This window comes from Pimephales promelas, chromosome 4 (assembly GCF_988280905.1).
Source record: "Pimephales promelas chromosome 4, fPimPro1.hap1.1, whole genome shotgun sequence".
In the NCBI taxonomy this organism is placed as follows: domain Eukaryota; kingdom Metazoa; phylum Chordata; class Actinopteri; order Cypriniformes; family Leuciscidae; genus Pimephales; species Pimephales promelas.
The window spans coordinates 25,166,806-25,178,871 of NC_142772.1; the positions used below are offsets into that span (position 1 = coordinate 25,166,806).

Genomic DNA, 12,066 nt, shown 5'->3' on the forward strand with positions numbered 1-12,066 from the left:
AATATTCTGTTGATGACTAGACTACCACAGAGTATTAATGATATGCAGGGTCGGAGTGGCAATCGGGAGAGTCGGGACTTTTCCCGGTGGGACAGTAGTGTAGTAGAAAAAACGAACACCTAAAACGGAGAAGTTTAGAAACATGGGTATACTGACTATGTTAGTGTGGCATATATCAGGGTTTATACTAGGTAAACATGGACTGATATTTTTAAAATTAGGGTTACAAAAAATGCTCTCCGCGCATGCATGGACACTCTCCGCATGTCTCACTCCAGCCAAAGTCCTAAAGTTAGCAACCCTGAATAATTAATAACTGATGAACAGTAAGCAAATATTATTCAGGCTTAAAACTCTTCACTAAAAAAATTTTGAATAACTCAAAAAAATATATATATACTGTGGTCATCTAATTTAAGTTCATCTGTGTACATTCAGAATGCAGAGCCCAAAAACAAGAGGATCACAGAAGATAATCAAAAACTGCATTGGAACAAAAAATGTGGATGTAGCATGTCACAAGCTTAATAAATTGTAGTGTTTTTTTCCTCAGTTAAAAAATAAAATTGATGTGAAAATCTCACAGTGGGACGCTTTATACTGTGCTTGCGTAGGCTCGGGAAGCATTGAAATGGAGGTATCAACTGACATGTTTTAACTACAAAGAGCCATTATGTGCCATGGAGATGATAGACGTGTGTATTTGACAGTCAATGTCACATTCAATGAATTTTAGACAAAATTAGAGTACAGTGTACACTGGTCTTTCAATCTGACATTCATAAATGCAAGAACATTTCAGCCTACAGTATTCATGTTTTCCTAGTACAAAGTGTTTGCAGTGTTCTACAGTATTAATAATAAAGTTATTTAGTAAATAAGATTGACTGAATGTTTAACACCATTTTTTGCTTGCTGCCTTGCAAATGCTAGTTATTCATGACATTTGATCATTTTTATGGTAACGTTCTGCAATTACTAATGTTTTAGTGTTACAGTAACAAAAGTGTTACAGTAACTTGCATCAAAAACCCAGGAATAAAGAGTATAGGAAGCAACGATGTACCTCAAAACCAAAACATCTAAATGTCTTTAATTATGTCCTTTAATAGTTGCTTTACTAGTGCCTTCATATTCAGAGTTCAGAGTCAAAGGATGAAGAAATGACCTCTGCTAGTCATAATTTGCTTGAACATTTGCTATTCTCTTTCGTTATTTTTCTCTCACACAATAATTCTTTGTAGCTGTAGAAGTTCACTGGCTCCTCTTCTCTCTCTGCATGTACAGTATATCCACCAGCACATTTGACTCAGGGGAGGACGTGCTTCTCTCACTCAACTGTAATTTGCCAGAGGCTCTGGCAAAGAATTTCCTTTGTCCAACACCCATTTTTTTAATCTTCTCACCTCAGAAAAACACTGTGGTCGCTATAGAGGAATTAGCATAAAGTACAAGCTGCCTGGTAATGGAACAGCGAGTGTGTCTCTAATACTGACAGAACAGAGAAACTTTTAATGCCACACCACGCTAATGCACAGATAAATGCAGCCCTAGGTAGCCCGAAATGCCTTCATAAATTATAGATATTGAAAAGGTGCTTCTTGTCACTCAACATTCAAAGAAAAAGCTAGTGTTGGCATTTAACTGCCGGATCCGTTATACTGAAAGAACATGGTTATTTTTGGAAACGGGCATGTTGCCATTTATATGACGTTTTCACTACAGTACATTTACAAATAAATATATTTGATCCATTTACAAAGCTGAAAAGCTTTGTTTTCACTTTTGAAGAAAAAAAAATGAAACCTAGTTTGCTTTTTAGCTAATTGGACTTGAAGAACGACTGGTATTGCAGCTAAAACCAGCAAAATACCTGCTTGGCCAAGCTAGGACACCAATTAGACCAGCTGAAGACAAGCATAAACTAGCTAAGACCTGCCTAAACCAGCTGGGAGACAAACTGGTATTCCAGCTAAATCAGTTAAATACCTGCTTTGCCAAACTAGAAATAAACTGTCTAACATTGTTAAGGTAGCCAGCAAAACAATTGGAACAAAATAACTTTGCTTGGCAGACATCCATTTAAGACAAGTTCCCTTTCAAGGGAACTTCGAGCTGCGTTGTCAAACGCGATGGGAACGCTCTGCGTGATTGCGTCGTGAAGCGTCTGTACAATCAGTCCAATGAGAGAGTAGGACGTCAGGTGACGTCATCGACCAGGAAACTATAAAGCACCCTTGAGATCAGACCGCGACAGCTTCTGTAGCCTTCAGCAAGCGATCTCTGTCTGTCCTTGTCTATTTATTGTTGTTTGTCAAAGCCAAGAAAAGAAATATATATCACTATCTATATTTATGCCAAGCAAGATTATAGACGCTGTGTGGTTCCCTGCCCTCGTTACATCACGGTTGGGGACGCACATCAGCTATTTGTTTGGGAGTGGAGCATGCCAGCAGTCAGTTTTCGAGGGAGCTGACTGTGGGCATTGCGAGAAGCTGTCCGCGAGGGCGCTCCGCTCCCGCCGGGCGTTCTCCGAGGAGGACGGTTCGGTTCGCGGTCCCCGCGCGGGTCTCTCTGTTGCCGAGGCACGGAGACGACTCGCATTTCGGGGTTCGCAAATGGATCTGACAGCGGGGGTTGGGACGAGCTCAGCTCTATCTCAGCTTTCACATGCCAGATCTAGTGGACTGCGATTTCCAGTTCCGAGGAATTGGTATCGTTAGTGTTTTGTTTTAAAAAGAAACAGTACAAAACAAATAAAAATGTTAAGAGAAAGGCAGATGTTTGACTTTTAAATGAATGAATAAATAAGTCAGCTCATATCTGCTGAATAAAGAGGAGCTTTTAAAAGGAGGTTTTATTTATGATTTTGCCAGTTAAAATTTTACTGGCTAGCTGAATATTATGAGATTGAAAAATAAATAAAAGTTTTTAGATAAAAAGTTTTTATCTTAAAAACTAGAAAACTCTGCATCTCAGCCTCCTCGTCAGGGTTTATATTTTATGTGTTTAATCCCCATGTCTAATTATAGCAATATTTGGGTATTTCAGTGTCTCGGGTTAAAGAGACGCTTGCAAGCTTTCTCTCTCCCGAGTCAGTGTCATCGTTTTTAGCCCCGACGTTCCCCACCAGCCATCATGAATACATTTTTATTAGGCAGCCCTGGTGGGTATGGAATGAGTGTGAGGAGCGACTCTCTGAGGAGGGTCGCAGCGCTGCCAGTTCGGTTGTTCCCGCTGGTGGCCACAGAATTATATGTACATACTGTATATGTTTTTCCGATATAAAGATAATGGGAAAATAAAGATATAAATATGTCTGTTCTTCTGGACGCTCCGCTTTCAAGAAAACTATGAAATAATCCATTCAGCGGTGTTCCAGAGGTTTCTTCCTCACCAATGTTCCTGAGACTGCTGGACGAGAGCAGTCTCGGCCTATTAGGCTCCTCGCAGCACAAGGTGCAAAAAAGAACAGTCTTTAGCCAGTTAGAGATATGCAAGATCTGAGGACTGTTTTATCTCTAAAAAAGCTTGGACAAAGGAGAAGCCCTGACGCTGAGGCGGTCAGGCTTCTAAGGGTGGTCCCCTCTGGGGTAGGGACGGTTTTGAGAAATCGTTTCTCCTCAGTGCCCTTTGGGGCGCGACTCTCTGAGGAGGGTCGCAGCACTGACGGTTCGGTTTCCCTGTCGGTTCGCCGTTTCAGGGCACCAAGGTCTCAGTGTCCCCAAATGAGCCTTAAAAAAGAGCAGTCAGTTCGGTTTCCCTGCCGGTTCACCGTTTCAGGGCGCCGAGGTGCCTGCTTTATCCAACGGTCCTCTGAGGAGGGTCGTAGGAACTAAGCTAGTTAAGAGATAGGCAAGATCTGAGGACTGTCATCATCTCTAATAAAGCTTAGACTTGTGTCACTCAAGAAAGAGTCCCCTGCATCTAAACAGGTTATGAGCAAATGGATAGTCGAGGCTATATCATTAGCTTATGAAGCGGCTGAACAGCTTTCACCTATGGCTGTTCGGGCCCATTCTACTAGAAGTATGGCGGCCTATACGGCCTGTATTCCGAGTGTTTCCCTTCTCGATATTTGTAATGCAGCAGGATGTCCTCTCTGCATACATTTGTCAGGTTTTATGACTTTGGCCTCTCCACTCCTGGGGCTAGGTTGCTTGCTTCTTAGTGTATGCAAGGACTTCACACAGAACGGGCATTTCTCAGCATGGTGTAGTGGGTATGGGGTAGTGTTGTTTTTGGCGGCCTGTTTTAATTTTCGTTTTAGTCTAGTCTTTGTGTCAAGCTGACATTTTAGTTTTTGTTAGTTTTAGTCATGTTCATACTCTTTTTAGTCTAGTCTAGTTGTAGTCGACGAAAACTGATGACATTTTAGTCTAGTTTTAGTCGACGAAAACCGATGACATTTTAGTCTAGTTTTAGTCGACGAAAGACAGTCTAGTTTTAGTCAATGAAAATTGTATTTTAGTCTCTTTTTAGTAGGCAATTCTATTTAACTCAGTCAATATATAAGAAGCCTACCTAGTAGTAGGCTAGCCTATAGATGAAACCAATTTTTTTTCTTTTAGCCAAACCCATTTCAAACAATCTTATCTTCTTATAGTTATCTTCTTGTTACCTTATAGACTCAAGAATGCATCCAGGAATACGCTCTGAATTGAATTTACTACATATTTATTTTACCAACCAAACATGTTAGTAGCCTACACACATGATGAAATTAAAGTTTTTCCAAATGTCATTTTTTCTTTTTCTCCCAAAGACGAATCCCTTTTTTTGTAACAGACTTAACTTTGTTTGTTGTCATTTATACTAAAGCCTGTTTCACACATAACCATTTGCAGTGCGTATTTTTCCCGCACCCATGTTACAGTTATGATTAGCGCTCATACCGCGCGCTCTGGGAGCGGTGCGTGCATAACAGCAGAGCAGAGATCTGCACACTACCTCAACAACACGACAAAATGGATGTAGGCTAATTTAAAATACTGATTTGAAATAAAAAATTGAGGATAAATGTTGTGATTGTGGTACAGCCATAGATCAGTTGCGCACTGCAAACGCAGCACATGTGAAAGCAATAACGCGCGCTGCTCCTGCATACTGCAACACGCACCGCATACACACGGAGTGTGTGTGAAACAGCTGTAACTCACGCAAATGCTTCTTCTAAATAATGCCGCGAGTGGGGCTTGAGGATCTGAAGTCGCATGCGTTTGCACAGTGCGATCTAATGCAGCCCCTGAAGTGACACAGGAAACAGAAATGCTGCATACTAATAATGCAAGTAGGCTAAGCGAGACGAGATAACGTTAACATTTCGTCTCGTCTCGTTTTGGTCAACGAAAACGAAGAGACATTTTAGCATAGTTTTTATTTTTGTAAACCACATTTAGTCTCGTTTTTATTCGTCAACGATATTGCATTATACATTTAGTTATAGTCATTGTCACACGACCAGCATTTACGTTGCGTCTCGTCTCGTTTTCGTCACGTGATAAAGGTTCGTTGACGATGATATTTAGTCATAATTTTCGTTGACGAAAGCAACACTAGTATGGGGTTCCCATCGCGTTTGACAACGCAGCTCGAAGTTCCCTTGAAAGGAAACGTCTCAGGTTACGTATGTAACCCTGGTTCCCTGAGAGGGAACGAGAGCTGCGTTCGCCTGCCAAACTTCCTGCATGCCCTGATCGACTTTCTTCAGGCCTTTCACAGAAGCTGTCGCGGTCTGATCTCAAGGGTGCTTCATAGTTTCCTGGTCGATGACGTCACCTGACGTCCTACTCTCTCATTGGACTGATTGTACAGACGCTTCACGACGCAATCACGCAGAGCGTTCCCATCGCGTTTGACAACGCAGCTCTCGTTCCCTCTCAGGGAACCATGGGTTACATACGTAACCTGAGACGTTATATGTAAGGCTCAGATTATCATACAGTAGTTAGCCCTGGCCACCCTCTGTTGGAGGAATTTGTTCTTCTCCCCTCTGGTAGAAGATACAGATTGCCCAAAATAAAAACTAACAGATACAAATTTTCCTTTGCACCCACGGCAGTTAATGCCCTAAATTTGTACTGAGCTTGAGCTTCTGCTCAAAATGATAGATTGTTGAGGCTGCCATTTCAACTCTTGAGTACTTTTAGACGAACAAAAAAAGGTTGTATATAACGGCTGTTCTTATCTTCGTTTTTGTGTCGTGTATGTTTGTTTTTTAACTATTGCAAATCAAATTTCCCCGGGTGGAACAATAAAGACTGAACTGAACACACTAGACCAGCTGAAAACAAGCATAAACCAGCTTGGAGACAAACTGGCAGTCCAGCTGGGAGAGGAATGGGTATTCATGCTAAACCAGCTAAATACCTGCTTGGGCAGGCTGGGAGACTAGCTGACCTGCTTAAACCAGCTAAAACCAACTTAAAACAGACCCCACCATGTGCTGGTTTAAGCAGATTTTTTAGAGGACAAAAACTTGCAAACCTGGTGGTAACCCATGACGAACAACAATCTTGAAAACAACTCCAACATCTGTAAACATCTGTGTATTAACGTATTACACATACAGTAAGATGCTTTACAGTCCTAAACACACAAAATCTATGCTTGCATGTGCACAATACTACTTACCCAGGCGATGGCCATGATGCCTAAAGCGAAAAGGCTGGGACCCAGTAGGTTCCACAGACCATGACGGTCCAGCTGTAAGGCCATGGACAGAGCCATCGCCCCCAGCAAATACAGCACCTGTTAGGACAGCGACAAAGTAGGAGAACATTAGTTCAAACATCATCATGCCTAGAGGCGATAGTGAATCCCCAGTCCAATTAGGGCCATCTTGTTTTGGCCACCTTTTGTCAGGCAGACTGTAAGTAAAGAGAGTTAAAAATGTCCTTTACGTACTCTTTCCTTCCTCCATGATGTTCAGATCTGTTGTGACAAAGGTGATTTTATTAGTGTCTGCAAACTTAAGCACTCAGCAAAACACATTCACGGGCGAGCACATGCATTCGTCTAACATATATATAGAAACATTTTCCCTGGAGGGAGCTAGTTTTTTCTTATTCTTTTCATTAGATACTTCCTTCACAATCAGAAGCTCCCACACTTCATATCTCTGCTTCTAAATAACTCATACACACTGTTAATCACATTCTTACTCCTGAGTCTTTCTCCCTGTGCTCTCTTTCCTTAACCCTTACTCTTTCTCTCTGCAGCTGAAGACTGAGCTAAAGTGAAAATCAACCTGAAAAGTCTACCTATATTTACTCTACTCCACAGCGAAATGTCACCATCATTATGACAGCACATGACAGACTGCTGACATTCGTATATTTACACTCTGCGTAAGCTGTTTACTGAGGTGGATGAAATTTCTGCTCTCTTGCACATCTTGGAAAGCTCTTTTCTTGGCAATAAAGTCCATGAAAAACTACTGGCCTCTGTGAATCACACAAAATGAATTTGTAGAAATTGATGACACAAGAAATAACCAGCATTTCTGGGCCCCCTGGGTCTTCATATGTGATTTTAACCATCAGATTGTGGTTATTATAAACAGTGGGACATTTTGAATACTTAGACTATCTTTTAAAAGTTTGAGGTTCGCATGATTTTTATTGTTTTTGAATTTATTTGATCACAATTACAACAAAAACAGTAATATAGTGAAATATTGTTACAAATTAAAACAACTCTTTTCTAGTTTTATTTATATTAAAATGTAATTTATATTTGTGATGTCAAAGCTGAATTTTTACAAAGCTGAATCATTACTCCAGTCGTCAGTGTCACATGATCCTTCAGAAGTCATTCTTATATGCTGATTTGCTGCTCATGAAACAATCTATCACTTTTTTAATCTAATACAGCAAGAATGCATTTTAATTTAAACTAATTTCTAATATTTTAATATTTGATCAAATTGAATGTTAGCAACAACTTAAATTCATTTATGAGCACAGAGTTAAGAACCACAAGATTTATGGCAACTGAATGTGATTTGTACCTGTTTGATAATGGATTTGAGTCTGGCCATGGCGATGACAGTGACCCATACAGACATGAGCGAGCCGAGGAAGTCACAGAACTGCAGCACGTCATACTCCATGATGCAGAAGACTACGATGCCTGGCTGGTCACAGGCATGATAAAACTGTTCAGGGGTGAAAGATGAAAACAAAAGGTCAGAAGAATCATGAATAAAATATCACACTCTGACATGTCACTTGTTCTTGACCATAATCTCCATACATCAGCTGCCACTGACATGCTGAATAAGACTCATGATGGGTCTGTAAATAATACAGCACTTCTTCAAGCCCTTATTACATTATTTAGGCATGTTTGTCCAAAGCCTGAGCAAAACAGAATAAAAATCTAGTTTAAACTATTAGTTATAAAACAGTTAGTTCCAGTTCTGTAATCTGACTGGTCAGTTAAGTTTATTTTCAAGTTACAATGATTTCGACCATTAGCCATCCAATCAGAATTAAAGGGGTCATGAACTGGCTTTTTACTTTTTATTATATTGTTGTCTGAGGTCAACTATGCAGTGCAGTCTCATCCCAAGATGTCATATAACTGACGTCTTGAGATGTCTTTTGACCATACGTCAACATCCGCCTTTTAGGGTACCCTTTAACGTCGGTTAAGCCTAGTTCACACTACATGATTTTAAAACGTCGGGCTGAACTGTGTGGTTCACGCTACAAAACTTGCTCTCAGTGAAATCAAGAGTGTTCAAGTTTTTAGCAGTTCACACAACACAACGTGATTGATCCACAACAGGAGGTAACTCACTACACGAGTTGACAACGCACTACATAGAGATACAACCACGATCGGATGATAAGAGCAAATCATTTGTGACTCAATGAGAGCTAGTACTATGCTACGGTCTAAATCCTGAAAATAATCAAATAAATAATGAGTTGACAACAACTCTGTCACTCAACGATTTTATCTTGTCTACAAACCACGTTTTGTCACGAAAAAACACGCAGTAAATAAATAAATATTGTGCCAATTATACCCAGCGAAGAAGAGAACACAACACGTGAATATGGACGTCAGACAGAAACTAGTGCTGCACACTGTTTGCGCTACGATCTTCTCTGAGGAAAAAAATGCAAAAAAAAAAAAGAAGAGAAGATTTACCTCGTGTCCTCAACCTATGCGTTGCTATGATTGGCTGTACCCATGACATCACTGAGTTTGAGTCGCGCGACGGCTCTGGACATCAAGCAGGCTAGATATTTTTCTGGGCTCGGCGACGAGTCTGTGAGGCATCTGCGAGCATTTTCGCTGCGTTGTTGGCTCTTTCATACTAACAGATTGGCAAGCGTTCATCGTCCGCTAATCCCCCGCGATTTGCACGCGATAACACCCTGACCTGTCGGCGACTCAACGATTTGCAAATCGGGCATAAATCGGGCTTAAAATCCTGTAGTGTGAACTTGGCATTAGATGACGTTATCGGATCCTAACCCTACCCCAGACCTAAACCTACCCCGTCACCTAACTGGCGTTAAAGGTAAAGCGTCAGTTGTATGACGTCCCAGGATCGTCATGTAACTGAAGTTAAAGGGTACCCTAAAACGGAGGATGTTGACGTATGGTCAAAAGACGTCCCAAGACGTCAGTTATATGACTTCTTGGGATGAGACTGTGTTAACTAATGACGTTCGCTTGGTTTTTGCATTCAAAAACATCAAAATGAATAAGTAATAGTTTATTTTCTACCCTAGTTTTCAGCCTAGCTCAAAAACACTTTTTTTATGGGCGTCTCGCACTGAAGACTCGGAAGTAAACGCCCACTGCTGTGAGTGGATAACAGTTTTGCATATTATAATGAGTTTCAACTCACTCGTCGGTTCTGGTCGGTGCACGTGGGGGAAATTGTTTTGAAAACGTTCAATGTTGTAAAATGGCAACCGGAATGATTTGCCCATACATGTTCGACCCAGAGTTCGTGTGTTGCACCATTCCTGTCGGATCCAATATAGATGGCACACCACCGTTCTTTACTCTTAATCGGTCTGCAAATCCAGTCTTGTTTACAAAACAATCCTCAGTGAAATGAAGCGATCACACGGACAATGTTTTACCCTCGTCAGCTAGAACGTCATTAAAAATAAAGTTTAACCATGTATTCCTATTGGAATCCAGAGGAAGCTTATGCAGCAACTGTCTTCTTCCACAACCAGGCACTGCACAATATTTTGTATCTATGTAATTTAGCTATGTGTGTAATGTGCGAATCAGTGGGCGGGGCTAATGGCCATATTGAAGTAGGTGTTGCTCTTCTTCTAAGGTGTGGTGTTTTATCCTCTTTGATGTCATAGTTCCCCACTTTGAAAAACGAGTCGTTTGCTGAGGCTGGTGTCAATAAAAGGAATAACAAGGACATTTTCAGTTCTAAAACTTACAGGATATTCTTATAATATGATGACCTTAGATGTCAAAAGCTCAAGGAAAATTTGATTTCTCAGCTCATCACCCCTTTAAGAGTTGGGATTATTCCTTTTATACAAAATATTATTCTTGAAACTGTATATCTTTGTTTTTATTTTAGAATTCACGTCAACATGCAGATAGCAATTGAAATGTGTAATTTTGGGCATTTTTGATTGGTTTAAAGCAGATCTTCAAACTCACAGTGGAAAAGAACATGGTGAAAATATAGACAGAAGCCTCCAGCAGGTAATGACTGCGAATGGCGATGGTCACAGGTGGGACGAACATCAGGTTGCTGAGGCACAGAAGAAGAGTGGAGAGCAACTGGAACCCATACGAGTACGCCTCAGTGTTGTCCGTACAACCCCAGCCATCCCAACCTAGAGAAGCACACATGTGTTAACTGGACTTAACATGGTCCTGCACACAACAAGCTACAGCAAATGACAGAGTTTTAAGCGTAAATCTTCAGCTTCAGTCCCCGTTCACTGTACATGTTGGAAAACATTCATCTTCAAATATTATTGTATGTTCAGGAGAAGAAAGAAAGTCATACAGGTTTGGAATGACATGAAAGTGATCCCTTTAAAATTAAGTATACTACTGTTTAAAAGTCTAGGGTTAGTAAGACTTTTTTTGAATAAAGGAAGAATTGCGTTCAGCATTGCATCACAGAAAAAAATTACATTTTTAAAATATATTCAAATAGAAAACAGTCATTTTAAAATGTAACAATATTTTACAAGATTACTTAATTTTCGATCAAATAAAATGCACCCTTGGTGAACAAAAGAGACTTATTTCCTGAGCATTTAAAAAGACCTCAAACTTTTGAACAGTACTGTGTGTAAAATATACTATTGTCCAAGTCTTCAAAGAAAACTAAGGTACAAAAAATGATAAATAAACAAACAAACCACACATATAGGCAAGCAATGCATGTAAAACTAACAAAGGAAGGGAAAAATAAAACATCACAGAAATATACATGTACTTTCTCCCTGGTTCACACACACATTCTGTTCCTCGTCTGTCATCTGTTGTAAACAGCTTCATAAATATAGATTGGATTCGGGCAGCCTACTGTTACATAAACACCATGAAGGAAATAGATGCACTGCACCTCTAAACTCTCATAGAAAATGCCAGAAAACATAACACAAATCTCTCTGATTACGAAGCCTTAATTAGCCACACCACACACAAATAATCAAAGGCATTTAGTGATTGAAGTCTCACTGAGTGTCGACAAAGATGGTCAATTGAGCTTTACCAGACACCCGAGAACAGAGGAGAGTTTGCGTGCGTGATGTACCACAGCACAAAGCTGTTTGCCAGAAAACATTCATTAAAAGGGTAAATTTGTCTATGCTAATGACAAAAGAAACTATGTGTGGGAATCCAGAGGGAAAGGAAAAACAAGGCACCGGAGCTTCGTAATGGCGCTTTAATTGAGAGGTTGTGATTAGCATATTTCTCAGGATCATCAAATGTCCTCTAATTAAAAAACACTTGATATGTGATCTCATCGTTATAGAGCAACATGATTGGCACATGCGTAATTGAACCATTTAGCATGCCAATTATCTTTGATTGGCATCTGAC

The 12,066-nt window shown here is 40.3% G+C and overlaps 1 protein-coding gene across 1 annotated transcript in view; it reads right to left on the minus strand.

Moving 5' to 3' along the window:
• The window catches only part of tmem8b (transmembrane protein 8B), a 131,369-nt gene that overhangs the window by 11,180 nt on the left and 108,123 nt on the right, over positions 1-12,066 (minus strand). Inside the window, exons 10-12 of the mRNA XM_039649925.2 lie at positions 10,663-10,841; positions 8,012-8,158; positions 6,634-6,750 (exon numbers count right to left, since the gene is read on the minus strand). Coding sequence (XP_039505859.1) covers positions 6,634-6,750; positions 8,012-8,158; positions 10,663-10,841 — 443 coding nt within the window. The remainder of the gene's footprint in view (positions 1-6,633; positions 6,751-8,011; positions 8,159-10,662; positions 10,842-12,066) is intronic.